General features: G+C 43.5%; 1 protein-coding gene across 6 annotated transcripts; it reads right to left on the bottom strand.

Moving 5' to 3' along the window:
* Nucleotides 1–334: 334 nt before the first annotated feature.
* On the bottom strand, nucleotides 335–21,584 carry LOC308412807 (transcriptional repressor p66-alpha). Of its 6 annotated transcripts, none has more exons than XM_080907384.1 (11): nucleotides 21,412–21,584; nucleotides 10,407–10,921; nucleotides 8,663–8,795; nucleotides 8,287–8,415; nucleotides 6,476–6,553; nucleotides 6,241–6,360; nucleotides 5,823–6,002; nucleotides 3,685–3,943; nucleotides 2,563–2,984; nucleotides 2,210–2,468; nucleotides 335–1,704 (listed from the first exon to the last, which is right to left on the bottom strand). In XM_080907384.1, the coding sequence occupies exons 2-11, from the start codon at nucleotides 10,916–10,918 to the stop codon at nucleotides 1,565–1,567; spliced, it is 2,232 nt and encodes a 743-aa protein (XP_080763510.1). In that variant the 5' UTR covers nucleotides 10,919–10,921; nucleotides 21,412–21,584; the 3' UTR covers nucleotides 335–1,564. The 6 variants fall into 6 exon arrangements, with proteins under 6 accessions (XP_080763510.1, XP_080763511.1, XP_080763514.1 ...); XM_080907385.1 differs by lacking the exon at nucleotides 21,412–21,584 and adding an exon at nucleotides 21,118–21,387; XM_080907388.1 differs by lacking the exon at nucleotides 21,412–21,584 and adding an exon at nucleotides 20,148–20,392 and having other exon boundaries at nucleotides 2,345–2,468.
* Nucleotides 21,585–21,722: the final 138 nt, after the last annotated feature.

The following is a 21,722-nucleotide window of genomic DNA, read 5'->3' on the forward strand; positions in this document are numbered from 1 at the left end:
ATCTGATCTCTAACATCAGAGTATTTTCTTCAACAGAAATGCTGTTCACTGGATCCCAGTAGATTAGCAGTTTGTGAAATATGCCAGCCAGTTTGGCACCAACAACTGTGCTGCATTCAGTCCCTTAAAAAAAATAAAATCGCCCTTCTTCCTCATTCTAACGCTCAAATTAAACTTCAGCAGGTCATCCTGACCACATCTACATGCATAGTTGCTACCATGTGAATGAATAGATATTTGTTAACAGCATACGTATGAATTTCGATTCTAGGCCCATAAGAGCAAAAATGTCACAGAGACAGTGATATCCCAAAACAGCAAATGAAAGCAGCAGTTTAAAATGTAATATTTTTTATTATTTATTTCAGGAGCTAGGAAAAAAGTAAACCAAATAAATTTAAACATAACTTTGTACATTGCAATTAAAATGACTGGAAAGCAGAGAAATTATGCATTATGGTGAGGGGCACAAGATAACGATGGTCTTGTGTAATCCAGAGTCTTAATCTTAATTGTGTGATCACACAACTCTTTAACTGTGTAATCCAGGAAGCTGGAAGATGTTTCCTTTAAGGACTGAGTCGAGGCTACATGTAGCCCGTGTCTCACGTGGACAATGGATAAATATCGGAGGCAAGATTTCTGGCTCCAGTGTGGCGAATTCAGCTCCTTCAGAGTTTTGCATTTTCTCAGTGATGATGTAACACTCAAAATAATCTTACAATGTTGACAATATAAAATAAGCAAATTACAGATGGTAATTACAGATGAATTAAGCAATGACACCACGCTTCTTCAGCTAAGGTGCAAAATGGGCTTAAGGATAGGCATGCTGTTAAACAGGAAAAAAAAGAAAGAAAAGAAAAAACAAAGCTAGAATAATCTTCATTTGTGGAAACCACATTATACTGAGTGATCTTAACCATCAGTCCAAGAAAAAAAAAAAAAAAAAAAAAAAGGAAAAACAAAAACACAAAAATAACTTACGGTAAATACAAAGTAAACTCAAACCTTTAACTACATGGGTGGTGTAATGAAAATTTTACAACTTGGTAATTTTGCTTTTACTTAAAATAAATGTGTATTTTGTCGAACGTGAACTCTTGGGTGTGATACAACTATTCAAGTGTCAAAAGGTTGGGTGCGTTTCACCCACATCATGGCAGAAAAGGGCTAACAAGCCTCAAACAGAATGCTTATTTTTATCAAAGGTACTCGCAGCAGACATAACCGTCTATCGTACATCATCATTTGAACGACCCTGTCTGGAGGACAGAGCCCAGAGGAAGCCCTTCAAGTATTTTCTTCTCTGCCCAGTCAAATCAAAATGGTTTCTGCACAATTATCAAATAACGATGAACCCCAAAAGAAGAAAAAAAAAAACATTGGAAAATAAGCAAAACTAAAACAAGAATCATACAAAGGTATTAATTAAGGAACGTTTCTTCACTTTGAGAGATTGTAATTGCTTAACAAGTCCTGCGGGGGCGCTGTGGACCGTATTATTGGAGCTGAGGAACTTGGGGAAAAAAACTAGTAAATGAGTAGCGGAGTACGGCTTCGACTATTTCCACGCGTTTGCAGTCTGCGAGATTGACGAGCGAGAGGGGATCATGTCCAGCAGGTACTCCCTCTGGCGAGCGTCCACTGTGGCTGATGTCTTGTGACCCGTCAGGCTGGGGTTCACGTAGGCCATGGTCACTCCTGTGAACATGCAGCAGAGCAGCAGGTCAGGTCAGGGCGTGGAAAAGAACTGCGGCGTTACGTCTAATGATTTCGAAAAACACTGTATGATTGTGTAACACCTGAATGTAAAGCCACCCACGGCTCCATAACGCACGGACAGACACCAAGGAAAAACGAATGAGAGTTATGCGCTAATCTAACACACAGTAGTGAGACCCAGGAAAAAGTATTAAAACCACCAAACTGAGGGATTACAGCAGGAAAACAGATTCATTTCCAGAAGGGGTGGGGGTGGGGTGGGGGGTGCCTTGTCCGAAAACATTTCCTATTCATCATTTTCTTTCTAACGTGTAAGATTACAGTGATCACAATTTTTTTCTCTTTAGAAAGAAGACAAATTAATGATAAAAATAAAAAAAAAGTTGGATTTGGGGTGTCAAAGGATTGCTTTTGGACCAGACAGGAATTTGACAGAGAGCAGATGTCAGGCGTCAGAGTTGGGCTGGTATTAATGTGAGTCTACCTGTGTTGCTGCTGCTCTGCTTCTTCCATGCAGTGGATGAGGCACTACCTCCGCTGATAATCCTGTGGCCGCGGATTCCACTGCTGCTCACCTTTGAACTCTGCACAGAGCGGTGGGAAACATGGGCGTGCTTACCTGGCCGGCTGACCAAAGCCGCGGCCGCCACTGCGCTCTGCAGCTGGGAGGTGGAGGAAAAGGAGTGGGGGATGCCTCTCACCCCCACTGATGAGACACCGTGGGACAGGTGGCCCTGTGAGCTCTGAGGGAGGAGACACAAAAAGGCTGTTTGAGCTACGGCAGCTTTGACTCTACAGGTGTTCTCTGAAAAAAAGAGAACAAAACCTAATTCCAACCTGCTTGATGGAGTGATGATGAATGAGGTTTCCTCGGCTGGCCTGGTGGTGGTGCTGGAGGGAGGACACTCTGGCCTGAACTTGCTTCAGCTGCTGAGCCACCAGATGCTCTGCCTTCAGTGATGAAGAGGCAGATGAAGCGGATGATGAGGTACTGTGGGAGACTGGTGAAGATGTCTGCTGAATTATACGCTGCTCTATTTCTTGCTCTTGCTGCAGTGCTTTGACAAAGGCGGCTTTCAGCCTATTGGTATGCTCAGCTTTCAAAGCCTTTTTCTGGTTAGATGACATGCAGTCTTCACAGAGCACCGCCCCGCCTTTCGTCTTGTCCTGCCTCCAACGGCAGGTGAAGTCAGTGTTGCACTGGCTGCAGATGAAAGGTTCTCTGATGGTGGGCTTGGGCAGGGCTACACCCGTTTTTCCTGGTTGGAAACAGAGACAGGAAGCCCAGAGGCAATGAGCAAAGACAGAGCAGTGTGGCATCAAATAAGCACTGAAGAAAAACAGACACAAGCAGACAGATATTTAAATCCTGGGTGATAGTGGAGATGTCTTCACTCGGAAGGAACAATAGAAACAAAAATAAGCAGGCCAATTAGTAACAGGGGGAGGACAGCAACTAATCGCTATTTTCATTTTCATTACTGAGGAACATGACAGTTATTTTCCTAATTAATCAGTTAATTGCTTGCTTGCCCCAAAATGTCTATCAATATTTCCCAAAGCTGATCGTGATACCACAAAATTGCTGTGTAGCCAGAGATACTCGTTTTACTACCATATAAAATAAAAAGATGTTTGTTTTCTTATTTCGGATTATGTGATTGTTTCAATTGCTTTTAGGCAGATAATATAAGCAAGAAGTATTCTTACATGATGTACATACTGTGAATGCCTGCTTTTGAAACCTTAATAAAAAATATAAATTAAAAAAATAATAAAAAAAAATAAAAAGAACAAACTGTTAAAACCTAATTGCTGCAAAAGGAGACCGATTAGCAACCCTGATTATGAATGCCTTTAGTGATCACGTCTCATTGTTGTTCTGTAGAACCACAGCTCAGTTCACCTCTATAACAACAAAACAAAGCAAAGCACCAAAAGCTAAAAATCCACACATACCTCTGTGGATGGTATCCAGCAGATTCTGCACCACTTCTTCCAGTCCCACCAGGTAGATGAATTCATTATTGGCTGCAGAGGGCAGGAAGTTGAACTCTGGGGCAGGTGGCTTGGGTGGAGGGATCTCCAAGAGGGTCTTCTCCAGCTGCTTCCGCAGCGCGAGTTTAGCTGCAGCCTGACGGCTTGCCGGAGAGTCATTCAGACCCACCACAGACACACCGCTTCCTAGGGAAGAGCCCTTCAAACTGGATGAAGAGGCCTGCGTAAACAAGCAAAGACAGGAAGAAACACATGGTGTAAATATTCAGCCCCGACCACAATAGTGTCTCAAAGCTCTGTCACAATGTATTTCACATTTGTGCCAATGTCAAATACAACACAATACACAAAATCTGACTCATCTGATGATCTGACTACAAAAATACCTGCTACTTATCAAAGATGCTGACTTCACACACACGCACCTGGTCAGTCAACCTACTTTATTCCCCGGACTTTATCGTTACTCTTTGCCTGTTGGTTCTCCAGAAAAAGTCTGTTATGGGTGACTGTGCCATGTTCTCCTGTAGTCAGAAGTGTCCTGTTTAAGAGGCACCAGCATAACGGCCAACTGTCCTGGCCAGAGGACCCTTCTCTACGATTGGTTAGCCTGGCTCAAAATGAACTCTCCATTGCAGTAACTACACATTCTGAACAGTCTAATCTATGTTTCAAATTCATTGCTTCAGTAGCAAGGCTAAGCTGGTCAAATGAGTGATGAAGCGCATCATCTGCCTGAGCACAGTTTGTGAGCCTGAGCATCAACAGGCTTCAGAGTTTTTATTCGAACATTAATCAATTTCTTCCAAGTTTAATTGAGGACTGGGAGAACTTGCTGTCTGCCACCTAATGCAGCCCTGTGGAAAAATAAGCTGGCAGAACCTCCTTTAGCGGCAATAACATGATGTAATCATTTTCTGCATGACTTCCTCAGTCTGTCATATTGCTGTGGAGGAATTTTGTCCCACGCTTTCATTTATGCACAGCTCTCTTAAGGTCCCACCGTAGCATTTCACAGTCTGCCTGAGGTCTGGACTTTGACTGGGCCATTGCAACACCCGATTCTTTCCTTTTTCACTCATTCTGTTGTAGATTTGATCATTGTTCTGTTGCATGACACAACTTGAACCAAGCTTTATCTGTCAGATAGACGGCCTCACATTTAGCTCTAGAATACTTTGGTATACAGAAGTGTTCACGCTCCACTCAGTGACCAGGAAACCATCACCCCTCCACCAGCGTGCTTCGCAGTTGGTATGCCGATATGCTGTGTTTGGTTTTCGCTAAATATGGTGAAACATTTCCACTTTGACCTTGTCTGTCCAAAGCACATCATTGTTTTTTGAGGTTTCTGAGCATTGCACAGTCTGACCTTGAATTTGCTGGGACGACCACTCCTGAGTAGATTGTGACATTGTGTGTGTTCACACACACCTAAATGCTCCACACCAGCAAACTGCCAAAACCCGTTTTCATAAAGGTGCTCACGCTTACTGATGATCAATTAACCAAGTGCATCTGATCAGGCTGCTACATGCCTTCTGAATTCCTATTGAAATGGGCAGTGTTCATTTTCACATGACTGTACATCTACAGGCTGACGGTACATCTTAGTCAACCTGTTTCCCCTACAAGTAACAGTTTCCATTAACCGCCCGGCTTCCTATGGACTGGTAGATAAGGGTTCTTATTTGTTTTATTTTCAAAACTAAATGTGAGCTAACCAACAGTTTAGACTTCACTTTTTGTACATTCTGCATACTTGATTGCACCTCAGCGTTGTAGATAATCAATGAAAGAAGTAGTTATTGAGTGAATCATTCAAGATTTCTGACTGAATTCCCATCAGTTAAATTTAGGATTCTTTGTGATATTAAATGCTGAAGGCAACACATACACCAACGTGCAGTGGCTACAGCTTTCTCAGTTATAATCAGGAGCAATTTGAACTCTACACATATCAAATTTAGACAAAGTAACAAAACTTTAACTTCATAGTATAATACATCCTACGCTTCCAGCCTGGAAGAGTGAATCACTTCTCTGCCCACTCTTGTTTTTTTTTTTTTTTTACATTGAGGGACCGGTGACATACTAACCAGCGTGCTGCCGACTCTGATGAGGCCTGGTTGGATCATTCCTCTCTGGCCCTGGGCGTCAGAGTTCCGGGGACCCAACAGCAGAGGAGGAGGACCAGACCCCGAGCCTCCAGAGGCAGCCAGCTGTTGCTGCTGCTGCTGGCGGAGAGCCTGAATCTGCTGTGGAGACACAGAGATGGGCTAACCACGACAATGAGACGGGCAACACAGACACAAAGGTAGCGGAGGACGAGGAAAGGACATCAAAAAGCACCAAAGCAAAGAACACACAGAAAGAGAGGGAGGCGCAAAGAGAGAACATAAGTCCTACGTTTAAATATAACCTTTTCCCTATAGTCTGTCTCTTTAAGACAGCACTACCACGAAACACCTTTAGGCTATAATTAACTTGACAAGGATGAGTTTTCCCATGACTCACCTGTGCCCCTCTAACCAGAGGTGGCATGATGATCTGGGAGCCATGTTTAGACGAAATCTGCTGCCCTCCTCTCACCAGGGGTGGAGGGATGACAGTACCCGAACTCCTCCCTGTCAAAATCTGGTTTAAAGAAGAAAAAGTTAAAAAAAAAAAAACACCGTGAGAAGTGGCATCAACTATAGTGCAACTGTGCTTTCAAACAAATAATGTGCATGTGTGATATTAGTGTATTAACCTGTGGAGAGCCTTTACTGCTTGCAATTGTTCCTCGAATTAGAGGAGGAGGAGCAGATGAGCCAGATAAACCTGAGGGCTGAAAAACAACGTACAGAGATATTAAACTGAAACGATGCTTCACTCTGCTGAACAGCACAAGCTTAGATAAACCAAATCGCATCGTCAATCAACATATAAACAGCGGCTGTCCCTGTCAACGACATGAACTGCATGTAACACATGGTTTATCTGCACCATCAAGGCATCACCTGCATTATTCAACAGTTATCATGGCTTTAACCTATATATTTGAATAAAACCTGACCGAGAGTCGTTATCACTTTTTAAAATCGTTTATTTATTTTGTTATGTAATAATTATGAGGCTGTTGTCGTGGTTACTGTCAGTTTTACTTAATAGAAGTTGCAAATTAGTGTGGTTTGTTGTGTCATCTTTCTGTAACCAACGTTTTTCATAAATGTATTTAATCACATAGTCTGTACGTAAACAACAGATTCCTACCACAGTGACTTGAGCCGTTGGACAGTGCTCTGCTGTTTCCAGCATTTTGGATTTATCCGATTTCATTTTGGATGGATTTGACACATAAATCAAAGACACTGCACGCTCATGCAGTAGCAACCCTAACGTATACATCACAAAATGAACATTGTGTTCCTCCCCCAGCCCCTCTGCTGGACATTAGAAAGAATGCAGGTTTTAGCCACTTCTGCATTGGCTTCACATTTTCGACCCATCTTTTCTCTGCCTTCTGTGCATCACCTTTGACAAGTTTGACTTTAGTCATTTACAACAAATTATCATCAAAAGAAAAAGAAAATGTGCAGACGACTCGTATAATCTGAAGCTGTAGGTGAGAGATTGTAGGAGAGGCTTTTAATGTTAAGGGCCAATTTGTAGCTGCTGCTGCTCCCTTACAAACTCACATTGTGGGTTGATGTCTTTTAGACTTGACTCCTTTTTCTAACCTGATGCGTGTAACACAATACTGAAAATTCAATAAATGAATTAAAATATTGTGAATATAATGAACTAGAGGGCTGATCTCATATGTGTTAGCCAAATGACCGTACATTAAATCAGCTCAACCTAGAAATCATCCAACACTGAACACACCTTTGACCTCCCAACTGGCTCAGTCACATGAGTGACAGGAACCCCCTTGCCTCTGCTGACTGTATTGAATTTTCACACAGGCTACCAATTGCAAGTTGGGGTTATTAAAAGTGCACACCCATGACCGCTTTTGATCGCAAAGTGATTGCACAGGTCACCTGATATGAGGCAAACCTTTCTGCAAACAGTTGCAGTCTAACTCTCAGAGAGTCGAAGGTTGGCAAATAACTGCTGTCTGATTTATACATGCATCAATCTAAACAAGTTTTGTCAATGAGCACACTCAGGGGACTCGACTCAGCTGGTTATATTCTTGTTGAACAGGAAGTCTGCTGAGCACAAATGTTAAAGAGTTAAAGTGAGCTTCTTTTTTTTTATGTAGAGGGCAACAAATGTGATTTTCAATGATTTATCGCTGTTAATTGCTGTATTATCAGAAACAGATATAATTGCCAACATGAACACATTCAAATGCAGTCAGATAGACTGACTGTATTATGGTAACATTTATGGGAGATTTTAGTGACAGCGTTGGGATACTTCACAATCCACAGAAAACTGTGCAGGAACTAGAAGAGAATCACTAAAGATCAATGACCTGTTGGCAGATTTGTAATATTATCCCATCAATATCTATCCCTACACGTGGAAGAGTGCAATGATGTGTTGATGTGGGCGAAAGCTGCTAGTTACCTTCTGCAGAGTGTCCCTCTGAATTTGGCTCTGCCGCAGTTTCTTCAGCAGCACGAGCTTGGCCTCCTCCAGTCTCAGCTCCTCCTTCAGCTGCTTAATGATACGCTCCCTCTCAGCTGGGCTGCTCTTCTACATTCAACAGAGCACAGCGGCACGTTACAAAAAAATAAATTAAAAAAAAAAAAAAAATGAAATCCCTTCAGGTTACTGAACATCCCCTGATTCCTCTGAGTCCTCAATCCACCTCTAACCACACAGTGCAACATCTCTGAGGTCCAAACTTGCACCCCCAGTACTAAAATCTATAAAAGCTCACAGCTAAGTGAGTCTCGAGCTCTCATCTTCCAATGCACGATTTCTGACTTTGGTCTCTCACCATGAGCAAGTCCGTGTCCAGCTCTTTAAAGTGGCTGAGCCCGTTCATCGGTGGACTAGGGGAGTCATTATCTGACAAAATGATGACGTCATCATCTTCAGGGGATGGAGGGCGCTTCTCTCTTTTTATACTCCTGGACAAAAAAAAAAAAAAAAAAAAAAAAAATGTTAATAACAGCATTTAAATTGATGTTTCTGTACGGATTACATCCAGTGTGTTCCTTCAGTACTTTGAGGGATGTTATAATCATCCTACTCCACAGCTTGACCATTTCACTTCTTTCTATCCTCTCTCTATTCTAGTCAAAATTCAAAAGATGCATCATTTGAATGTGTTGTGCATGAATGTGTATACTCTTGAAACATCAGCATCCCCAGTGAAAAATCACAAATGTGATTTGAGTTTAAAGACAGGATTTAGCTGCGCCGTTCGAGTTCGCAGTGGCAGATCCGGATAGGTTGAGAAGCTTCAGAACGTGTATGGCAGTTTGAAGGAAGATAAAGCACAACTCGACCGCTTCAAGTATTGGCAGCCATTACTAATGCCTGTATTTAAGGAGGTCTGCTCCTCAACCACAAATATAATTTATGACCACAGGTTTATCCTCTTCGCTGTAATCTAACAAGTCCAGACAGCGCTCCGCACAGCTTCTATTCATATCGAAGGTTTACCAGCAACAAGGGGAACAGGCTTAAATGCCAAGGAGGGGCAAGGTGTGACTGACTTAAAGCTCCGGTGAAGGTCTTTAAGTCACAATGAAACGGCTGCTTGAGAGCACGCATTTCCTGTTGAAACAGGATACTGTGGGCAGGCGTTTGAAGCATTTGGAGTTGACCTGCATTCGCGTAAACTCGTCACACAAGGCACGCTAAGCAAATCTTGGAGAATTTTGGGATCAGTCATCACTTTTATCTACAAAACCACATCGTTATGCACATTTTACTCATGGCCTCCCCTCCAAACACTTACAGCTCCTACTGCAAAGTGACTAGTTGAGCTGCAGGCTATATGTGAGAGTAGATGACCTAAATACTTTGACTAGTGGCACTCAAAGACTGAAGGGCAGGAGGAATGCTCCTGTTAAAATAAGACAGGCCTTATGATTGCACAGATTATGCATTTCTGTGAAGCATAAGAATTTGGTAAAGTCAACAAATGACGACACGCGGCCCGTCTCTTCTCCTCGCCGTCTTTTTTTTTTTGTGTCTGTCTGTGTGTTTATTCATGTGTGTATTAGTCTCTCCTGAGGGCTTAGCGCCATCATCACTTCCTGTGGATTAATCACTTCTCTTCCAAAGAAGTCACGTGACCTCAAAGTCATCATCACGTGACACGTTCACTTTTCCTCTCATCTCTCCCCCCCCTCCCCCTCCCCTCACTGTTCCTTCCACTGTGGAAACCATGGCAACAACCGGCTGGAACCAGTTTGTGACACACACGGCTTCATTTTGTGTTCGGGGAGTTTTTAGGGTTCAGGTGGTGGAGAGGGGGGAAAATGGAGGTAGAGCAAAAGTTCAGCATCACCTCTGAGCCACAAACACACACACGCAGCAGGATTACAAAAGTAACTTTGAAACATTTTTAGCCCGTTCATATTCAAACAAGGTGCCATTTGTCCTTTTCTAAAACCCCATAAGTGGGTTTTTAGAACAAAAAGTCTAGACAAGGAGCCGGCAGTGCTTCAGAAAAGCCACAAGGCACCTTCACATTATTATTTTTGTGTTTACTGTGAACCGTTTCTCACCCTTTGGTGGTGCTCATGTCCACGGGCTGCTCTCCTGTCTGAACTTCAACCTTAATAGTGGCCTTTACTTCCCCTGCGGCCAGCATGCCGCCGGACGCCTTTGGCTCCGCCTGCCGGACGCGGCTCCTTGTGTCCATTGCCCTTGCTTTGTCATTGCAGTCAGTCCGATTGTCTGAGCCGGGTTCGACCACCTCCTGTCTCTGGGACCAATTCCGATCATCCTTCACCGGCTGGGAGGTCAAGGGTAACACTAAAGATAACGGCAAAGGGCTCTGATCCTGCTCCTGCTCCTTGTCATGCTCTAATCCGGGCCTAGTCCGGCTCTGACCATCCTGTGCCAGAATAAGGTCAGGCTTAGGTTTAGTTGGGGTCTGTGTTGGCGATTCAGACGGGTCCAGTTTAGGTTTTTTGCTTTCATTGTCGGCATCGGAGGTTTCTACAGACTGTGGGGCAGCCTCCCTCTCCAGCGCCCTCTTCTGGCTGCGTGTCTGGCGGACAGCCTCCTCAGACATCCCCTGTAAATAGAAAGAAGAAGAATAACAGTGTTACGTGACGTGTTCAATAGTCAAGCAGGATCCCAAAATGACACGAAAACAAAAAAAAGTTTACATTGAAAATAGGGAGCATAAAAACTCCAGGAAAAGGAAATGTCCATTTTTATTGTATGAAGTTGGAAAAACACCACTTAGGTATATTTAAGATTCTACTCAGTCAAAAAAACAGAACTTTTAAAATCATATTTCCATTTCTAAAAGAACTGAAAGTGAAAGTCCTTGTATTTAATTTACATTACCCATTTATAGTCACATGCTTATGGCCTACATCAGGGTCAACGTAAATATATATATTTATAAAAATAAAAACTTAAAAAAAATGTGAATAAACTACCTCAAAGTGTTTTGAGTGGATATGTCTGATGTTGGGTGAGACAAAATTTAAACACCACCCCTCAGCTGCACTTTTCCAGCTCATGGCTGCGTCACATACCACCTTGTTTTCCACTGGACACTCCCTTTTTGCCTTGACTGACTATGATCGTATGATATTAGGCACAGCCGTATTGCCACCTCATTGGCAGATCTTTATGTGACTTTACACTTGCCAGCCCTTTTTAACTTCTCATTAACACTGTTATCTAATCACTCAACACGGCAGCGACTCAGTTTATTTAGGCATGTACACATGGTCAAGACAATCTGCTGAAGTTCAAACTGAGAATGAGATTGAGAAAGAAAGGGGATTTAAGTAACTTTGAATGTAACGTTGCTGTTGCTCCCACAGGGGTTGGCCTGAGTATTTCAGAAACTGCTGGGATTTTCCTACACAACCATTTCTAGTGTTTACAGAGAATGGTCCGAAAAAGAGAAAATATCCCGTGGGCAGCAGTTCTCGGAGTAAAAACGCGTTGTTAATGCCAGAGGTCAGAGGAGAATGGCCAGACTGCTTTGAGCTGACAGGAAAGCAACACTAACTTGTTACAACCAAGGTATGCAGAGGATCTCTGAATGCACAACATATCAAACCTTCGAGCAGATTTGATACAGCAGCAGAAGACCACACCGGGTGAATCTAAGAACAGTAAACTGAGACTTCACACAGGATCACTGAAAGTGCACAACAGGAGGCTGCCTGGTTCTATGAGGCTCGATTTCTGTTTCAGCAATCAGATGGTTGGGTCAGACTAAATAACATGAAAGCATTGAACCATCCTGCCTTATACCACTGATTCACAGTGGTCATAGAGTAATGGTATGGAGGATATTCTCTTGGCACGTTTTGGATCCCACAGTATTAACTGAGCATGGCTTAATTTTATGATCAGTGTACCCTTATACAAAGCTCAAATAAAAGCTCAAACTGGTTTCTGACTGGTTAAACATGACAATGAGTTCACTGAACGGGAGGGTCACATCATGGATGTGCAGCTACAAAAATCTACAGCAACTGTGTGACACATCAGTATGGCCCAAAATCTGAGGAATGTTTCCAAAAGACAGACAGACTACACTAGCAAATTGGATGTATTCTGTCAGTGACTGGTTGTTTTCCATTTCATCTACTCTGCATTTATCCTATTGAGTGTGTAGCGTTTGATGTTTTACAGTGACCCTGATGTGAGCTATAAGGTAAAATATGTCGGCCAATTAATAAAGTGCTGCCGGAACTTTAATTTCTTCTGATCGCACATCCTTAATGTGGTAATCTCAGGCACACAGCTCTGAGTGCAAGTGCAACAGCCTCACCCAGCTGCTCTTCAAACTTCCTGTTAGTGAGGGGCAGCCAATCAGAAGAAAGCTATCTTATAAGGAAAGGTGATAAACCAGCTTATTTCAGACAGTGGATGAATTGAGGGGCTGCACCGAGTAAGACAGATAAAGGTTATGATGAACTGTTAGAAGAAAAATAACAGAGCCCCTTTTATTTAGGCTCTAGCCCAAGTCACATGTCATTCTCACAAGGCTAACACGGTAGGAGAAACCTGCAGGTCTATTACCCAATAATAAATTAAGGCGTCTATTTTACCCCAACTGCATTTGCGATTGTCCTCGTGTTGTTCAATAATGACGCAGACAAGACTGACCTTGAACCAGCTGCAGGGGACATGCTCTAAAAATGGCACCCAGACAAAACATCTTGGATTATCACGGTCACATAGCCAAGATGTTGACTCAAGTATAATTCCAAAACATCCCATTCTCCAAATCTCAGTCTAGACTAAAAGCCAGGAGAAAGGGGGACACTAGGAAAAATATGGGCGTACTCAGAAAGTGCTCAAGTGTTCAGGGCAAAATAGAAAATCAAAAAATGCACTTGAGAGAAGCAGAAAGGTCTTTTGAAAGACTGCAAAGAGAAAAAAAAATGCTGCAGAGAGATAAAACATCTATGACAACATCGTAATCAAATCAGAGTTAAAGGGACTTGGGGTAGAGCGAAAATTCACTGGAGCATGAATTCTGTTCAAATATTCATAACAACTCATGAATCCACATATTTTAGAAATGTACGTATTCACGTGGAGGGATTTTTCATTGGCTGCGAGGAGCTCACGATGCGTATACAACTCTTTCTGAGTGGAGCACCATATCCATTACTGTCCAATATCCCCTGAACACCAGATTCAATCCCCACCAGATGTTGACATGGCAGCAGTAGTGGAGATGAGGACATACAGCGGCTCGCTCTGTCAGGCGGACGAGCATTACAGAGTGCACTTGTGCCCTCGCAGAAGTGCACCAGTACATGGCACATAGTGTCACACATTATCCCTACAGTAGCTGCTCTGAATCACTCAGAGTCGGGTCAGAAACGAGAGCGGACGCACGGGATGACGGCAGATACTCCACATCAGTCAATACATGCTGATGGTTTTGATAATGGCCTATCAAACTGTTTGGCTGTACATCTCTGATGCACTTTTCATATCAGTGGATATTGACCCATTTATCCATAATAGCATCCTGTGCACTAAGAAAAGACTTACAAAAGGGTCAATCATCCCACTGATGACTCTGGATTTGGGCACGTGCCTCTGAGGTGTTTTCTGCCCCATCAAGTACACATGATGCTGTAATATCTAAACACCAATATGCCTAAATATAGGTATAGTGTAGGGCTGAACGATATATCGCATTTGCGATAATATCGCGACATGATCAAGTGCAATTTTCTAACCGCAAAGGCTGCGATTATACTCTGGACATGTCCAAATTCATGGGCTGCATCCTCCTGAGGCCGCATTTGTAGACCGATTACGTCACAGCGACGTGCCGAAGGCTGTCCAAATTACTACCATATCCCAGAATTCATAGCGCGGCCCAGCCAAACTCCAGTTTCCAGCAATGGCGGCCGCTACTAAGTTTTAAAATTACTCATACTAATCTTTCTGGGTCACAAAATAAACTTTTAACATATTTTCAGGCGAGAAAGTAGTTGTGTAAACATCAAATATCTGCTCGGTTTATCAAGATATCCCATATTTGCAAAAGTGCTTCGACGTTTTCAGAGGCGTCTGCTACCCACCAGCTCGACAGCTAGCCGGGAGCTCGAGGGTTACTGATGCGGCCGAGAACGGCACAACTCCCGGCACATCATTTTCAGATCACCGCGGAGTTTCGCTGCTCGGGTTAAACGTAATATATAAGTCACTTAGACAACCTAAAAATGTTATTGTTGGGCTTTTTTCAGTGTTTTGTTTGTTCGTGAGTAAATCGGTTTGGCTGAGATTAAAGTTATTAGATTAGATAAAATAAAACTTTATTAATCCCCCGGGTGGGTTCCTCCTTGGTTTTCACACAGCTGACTAAACGTCAAACAGAAAACTTATTAAACAGAAGTATGAGACAGTCGAGAATTTACGCCAGTGTCTGGTTATATTTTAGATAGCAAGAAGCAGACGGCCGAGTTTATTAAACTCCACCGAGACAGCGGTGACGCTAATCAGAAGGCTAAACCGTCCAATTTCACGCCTTTAAACTTTAAAGGCGTGTTTGTGTGTGTGTTTATACAATTGCTATTATGTTTGCACTTTATGTGTAATGTTACTGACTGCAGAGATCAGTAAGATGTGTGTATTTTTTATTTATTAGTTTTATTTATTTAATATTATTTTTTAATTGAATGACTGTCTAGTAGTTCACAGATGTCGAAAAACTGAGTGTGGTAAAGCCACTGATTTTGTTTATGTATATTTCTGCAATCTGCACATTGTACTGACTTTCATTTTAATGTTTACACCAGGGTTCCTTGTCAGCACTTTATGCTCAGATGTTTGTAAGCTAAAAATAAACTATTGTGTATGTTCAAATATACTGTTGTGATTGAAGAAGTTAAATAAAAATGTCAGTCATCAATTCATGCATCACCTCATGTCATCATAACAGAGGTCTGTCTTCCAGGAAAGAACAGTTTAAAATTAATGTAATATAGTATTGGCCATACTATATGATGTATTGCTTGTCTTTGTTTAATAATACAGAAGACAAAGACCTTAAAAAATAATCGCATATCGCATCGCAATCGCAATATTGGGGCAAAAAAATCGCAATTAGATTATTTTCCATAATCGTTCAGCCCTAGTATAGTGTGAGATTATAAAGACAGAATATGACTCATAATTTCCATTACTAGTGGTGCTGATTATGCCGCGTACTTACATACTGTAGTTTGGTACAAGAATGATGCTGGTGATATGATCACAAAGGATTTACTCAGAAATTTTTATATCCAGAGCAATAGCAAAAAGCCAGGTAAGGCTCGCTATTGTTCACTGTGTACACACTCATTGAATTGGTTATTATTGAATGTGTAAAAAGGCAAATGTTGATCCATATGGCATGCTACACACAGAGAGTAGACAACCTGTGCTCAAAGTTCACAGGATCTCAAACAGACAGCACATTCAGAGATGCACAAAGGATCTTGCTCTCTGCTGGAAGAGCATGAAGAAGCAGCAGTGCACCGCAGTTATGTACTTATGCATATTTATGTCTTTATGTTACAGAATCAAGAGCCAGTCCTCCCAGGACTGTGGAGGCCCTCAGTCTGCCCAGCGACGCGCCACAGGAAGCTACGTTCCTTTTTTTGTTTTGTTTTTTTGGAAGGGTGTGGGAAGGAGGAGGGGGGGGGGGGGGGGGGGGGGTTCGCTACAATTAACCCTTACAACCTGGAGTACTTCTCCGTAACACACACACCGTATGCGCTTCCAACCCCTCCTCCCCTTCCTGTTCTCAGAACGGCTATGGCGGCGAGCAATGAGCGCACTTAATGTATCCATCATGCACACATACAAAATGCACGCAGGGTGACAATGCAGCATGCAGAGCAATCACCTGATAGCAGAGAGCTGACTAAGTTTTTATAATACTCTGACATCACTGAGACACACATGACATGACCCTTCCCAGGATTCAGTGGGACACACAAAGCACTTTTCCTGAGAACCGGTTTAAACCGGTTAGCTTGTGTGTGTGTGTGTGTGTGTGTGTGTGTGTGTGTGTGTGTGTGTGTGTATGACAGAGAGAAGCTAAAGCTGGTTTTAACCCTTCAGGTGCTGGAGCAGGCGCAGGGCTTCCACACTGACGGCCATTATACAGTGTGTGCGTATGTGTGTTAGTGTGTGTGGTGTGGCGGGGGTGGGGTGTTGTGATGACATTATTAATTTCTGGCGCATATAGCTGTGAAATGATGCTGCTGGAAGGAATTAGACATGGGGAACGCCACCCATCCCCGCACCAACCTTACACGGGCACTGACCCCATCTTTGTAATGGGGGATCTTTAATGGCTGGCAGGTTTCACATTTCATCTTCATGGCAGTTTACACACACAATTCCTTCAAACCCTCTTCGCGCGCGCGCACACACACACACACACACACACACACACACACACACACACACACACACACACACACACACACACACACACACACACACACACCCAAGAACTTGACATCACATGCAACCAGTGCAAAACCTCTGAAAGCAACCGAAAGCAAAACTGAACTTTACATGTCTCACAAATTCAGGCTATATAGCCAAACTTAACTGCTCACTTTTCACACACACACACATACACTAAGAGGAAAAGCTACACTGTCCACTTCAATATTACACTTGTTACAGCAGCAGGCGGAGTGATTAGTGTCATGGTATGATCTGAATCACATTGTATACAACATTATCCTGTTAAATATTCAAATCAGATGGAAATCCTCAAACAGCATTAAACGACACTGCAAAGACTTGACAGCACAGCGAGAGATCGCGCTCATAATTCTCACGGCGGCTGGGCTGACTGGTTGATTGTCACTTCTTTAGTACATTTTCACCAGACCAAAGGTTTACCATCTGCATTTCTTCCCAAAGTAGAAACATTCACTTGATTTCGACCAGAAGCTGCACTGTCCCTTTGGTGTCTGGTGAAAAGAAGTTACATTTTTCTGTCCTTGAATGATAACGCCATTTTTTCCCCCACTAGTACCTACTCGACTCAACTCTACTCGACACTTAGGTGGTAGTACCTGGTACTTTGCTAGTATCTACTTAGCCGGGGTTCTAAGCGAGCTGAAAATGTAATGTCAACAGACTGCATGCCACTGACTGGCCAGAAAATTATGTCATTGGATGAGTCATGAGAGAGACTCCTTTGCAAGAATCAAACTCGTCATTTTTGAACCCCGGATACAAGGAAAAAGACTCGACACTAACCGACACTGTCCACCAACGACGAGGTGCAGACGATGTCCTCCATTGTTGTGTTGTTTTGTGCCGCATACTCACAGTGTGATGGCATTCAATTGCAATGGAAAACGACTGAAACCGATTCGAGTCGAGCAGAGTAGGTGCTAATCTAAAAGAGCCACATGAGCCACCCAACTGAAGCCCATTAGATATTAGACAAAAACATCTGAATGCACACGGTCGTTGCATTACTAAAACTCTTTATCAGTGTTTTTAAAAAAGGGTAACATAAACAGCTGTAATTTAATGACATTGAAGAACAAAGTTAATCCAAGATTCTGCAGGTTTTGCAAAATGTAATGTCTTGCAGTTTCGTCCTAAAGCCACAAGTCTGTACTTGTAAAACTAGACTTCAGTTGGTCTTCCAGTTTTACAGGGACACAACAATGTAGGAAAACACGGCATCACTGCTGCTTTCAGAGACACATTTTCCAAAATGATGGCAATTTTGATTTTTTTTCTAATAAAGTTGCCGTGTGCACACTGTGCTTTCCAACATTTAGTTGTGTTTTGGAGGTTTCCATGTGCACACTACAAGAATGCCCACAAGACTGGTCCTCTAACAAGTCCTGCCCATGTCACTATATTGTTTAAGAAGTGACCATTAATGAGAATTGACGTGGCCCATACATCCGTGTAAGACGCCTGACCAACAGTAATACAAACGGCACATATGCAAGTTGACTCAGTGTCCAGAAAGTTGCCAATCCAACTCTGGTCAGCTGTCTCAAATGCCTGATATACATTTGAATCCTTTTTGTGACATTTCTCCAATCAAACCCAATCATCTCATTAACAACTGGAGTGTATTTAAATCACAGTGATCACTGCCACATTATCAAGGTGCAAAGTGCTACTTTAATCTAGCATCAGGTTCCTACCACTATCAGGGTTTTGTCTTCTCTGTCTTTTTCTCCTGCTATGAGGCAGTTATTTATCACATTGATCCTGTCAACTATCAGTCAATCATCTTCACTCACACCAGCAGCCTCGCTCTCAATTATCACTGATGTCCACCTTTACATGCAGTATGTGTTCAGCACTTTATTTACCCACGAGAGACCTTTTACCCTGTGAACACATATTTCTACATCACACGGGGGCTTCAGGAAACCGTGCAACTATGCGGCCACTCTACCTTGGAAAACTGCTGAACCAGCAAAGTATTCGTTTCCATTACCTGGTTGCATCTGTCAGAATAACAAATGATAGCAATGATAGTGTCCGTGCACTAACTAAAAAGCAAAACCTTCGCGGCCCCACTCACAATAGAAGAATGTCATCGGAGGTGTATGCTTAAATAAGATGTTGCTTTGGAGCTAGTTATGGCCAAAGCTCACTTTTGTGGGTCACTGACTTGCTCAGTTAAATAACTTCAGATCTTGAGAGCTCAGAGCTTCACACAGCAGCATCTACACGAAACGAACTGAAAAGGCAATTAGGGAGCAACTTGCTCCACACGTATTTGATGACGTCTCTGATGTTTGACCAAACAGGTCGCCCTGTGACCCCCAGTAGTTATGTGGAGCAGCTCAAAATGTGGCTAGCAGATGACCCTTTACAGAACAGTAGCTGACTGCACAACAGCCCTGAACCAGCCTTGTGTGTCTGTGTGTGTGTGAGAGACATCGCTGGAACAGTGCTTTCTGGAATGGCTGAAAATTCATGCGCTGTTTCTGACTCACTCAGTCTTGTCATTTGAATACAAACAACACAATCACTCTGGGGTGGATAGTACTACTACTGCATCACGCTGCAGATGCACAGTTTCTACACAGGAAGGACAGGTAGCTCAACAGCCAAAGCGCTCCCCTCTCCTCTGACCCCCCCCTTCCCTTCACTAAAGGCAACCTGCACACTGTTGACATGTAAATAATGCTTTACAGGGCCTTTGTTCACACAAACAAGCGAGGGTTCATTCCAGATCACCACAAAGAGGCAATAAAAGTCTCCTAAAAGCAGCAGCTCGCTTTTGCAACAATGCCATCCCCAGCTTACATGGCATGCATGGGACTTTTAAGTGGCTGCATTGTGTTGCAATGAGAACTAACAGAAACTGATAGGAATCGGACAGAAAACCTAGATTTGTTTTTATTTTATTTTTTATAGCTGTCTTAGTCTTACAATAGTAAGACTTTTAACCACATATTTGTAGATTTTTGGATCATTTTCACAAGCCGTCTTAATTTTATAATAATTATTTTTTAATGAATAAAAGACGATTATGTAGCTTAACAAGAAGAACTTCACTGCAGTAACTCTGATTGTGGCTCACACTTTCAGGCATTAATGCTACTTGGAAAGCAAGTTGATACAAGTCAGCAGACATTAGTCAGCTATGTCCTCTGCAGGTGACGGTATGCAATAAGACGCTGAAAATCAATCAACTGCAAAACTAATTAAGTAATTAACCAATTAAAGGCTACACGATCACGACTCAGCAAGAGTAACCAGTGCCGTCACAACACGGCGTCAGTCCGCGTGTGGCTCGCTGCACACACCATGAGCAACGCCGGCTTCCGTCACGTTCAGCCATTAGATATCCCCACGTTTTAAATCCACCTCAGCGCGTCCGCATGAACGGACGGCACAAATTTAGCGGCGAACTGGTGTGACGGCAGAAATCCTGAGCCCACAGCTTTGTCCCGAAGCGCTGCAAAAACTCGTGCTGTGGAAATGTGTGCACGCGCCTGTGTGTGTGCGTGCGTGCTCCTGTCTGGCTGAGAGGAAGAGACAGAGAGGGGAGTGTGTGCGGTGTGTGTGAGAGTGTGTGTGTGTTCAGCTTTAAGAGGAGGAAGACTACGGTTGTCACAGAGAGAAGTAGGAAGATTAGCTACCAGATAGCAGAACCAATACTGGTGCCACGGGGCTTAAAGCGGGCAGCGGCGTCCACCATTAACGTTTCCAGCCGCCAGTACACAGTCCAAAAAACCAAACTCAGCCCTTTAAAAACTAAACCCAGCCCACACTTACATGTGCAACTAGCCGGCTTTTTTATTATTGACACCGCCTCGGAGGAGGTGTGCGTGTTATTAGTTAGCGAGCTAACATTAGCTACATCGCACAAACAAAAACACGAAGCCACTTTTAGCTCGGATAAAGGCACTCGGTGTGTGTGACCACCAGCGGCTGCCGGACACTTTAAGCCAAACTACTGAAAGTCCTCCGAGCCGGGGAAAGCCGCTCGTCAACATGACCCCCACACACAACCAGAACCGAACCCGAATCGTTGACCTGGCTCGCACCCCCGATGCGGGACAGCCGTCGAGCTCAAAAAGGACCCCCAAACTTTCGCGATACTGCCCTAAAAGTGCGGCTTCAGGAGGCTCACCGGGACGGTTTACCTGTCTGTCCCCTCCCGAGGAAAAACCTCCGAGTCGGAACTCATAAATTTCATCGACCGGCCCACGGACTGAGCCGCCGCCGCCGACGACCGTCGAGCCGCTGGCGATGTAACGTTGTAATCCTTACCTCGTTAAACGACTTCTACCGCACCAAATCAAGTCCAGCCATCACATTTACTCGCCGGTGCTCCTGAGGAAACATTAAATAAAAGAAATTTTGGCTGAGCGAGCCCCCCCCTCTTCTCCTCCCCAGTGCTCAACCTTTGGCTCTGCGGAGAAGTGTTACTTTTCAACAGCCCATCAGCTTCTTTATCGTCACAGATAGGTGGAGGAAAACCTGGCTCCTCTCGACGAGTCCGAATAAAAGGCTCCTCTCGATCCCCTCACTAAAAAAACTTCAGCTTCACATAAGTCAACTTACTCGGTAGCTTTGTCTCCCGTTCTTCGCCGATGGTCTACCAAGGAATGTTTAATCTGCAGTTAACCTCGATAAATCGTTGCTTTTTTTTGAAATCCAGGGGATATCCTCTTTTTTCGGCCCTCCCCGCTGCCGCGTCTGTTGCCAAATAATGCGCCTCAACACACATGGAGCCGCTGCGTCCTCTTAGTGGGCATGCGCACCTCGCCATACCAGGGCGACCGGATCACATCATGTAAGTCACTGACCACGGAGGGCCAAAGCAGGACGACAATGTCAGGGCCCCCCGGGGTCCCCGGAGTGACCCGTGAGTG

This window comes from Rhamphochromis sp. 'chilingali' (genome assembly GCF_963969265.1).
Source record: "Rhamphochromis sp. 'chilingali' genome assembly, chromosome: 16".
NCBI classification, from domain to species: Eukaryota; Metazoa; Chordata; class Actinopteri; order Cichliformes; family Cichlidae; genus Rhamphochromis; species Rhamphochromis sp. 'chilingali'.

What these genes read in the sequence shown, in the direction of transcription:
- LOC308412807 (XM_080907383.1), bottom strand. An exon ending in GCAGTAAAGGCTCTCCACAG is followed by an intron (nt 6,361 to 6,475) that starts GTTAATACACTA and finishes TCTTTAAACCAG; the next exon opens with ATTTTGACAGGGAGGAGTTC. An exon ending in ATCATCACTCCATCAAGCAG is followed by an intron (nt 2,469 to 2,562) that starts GTTGGAATTAGG and finishes CTCCTCCCTCAG; the next exon opens with AGCTCACAGGGCCACCTGTC.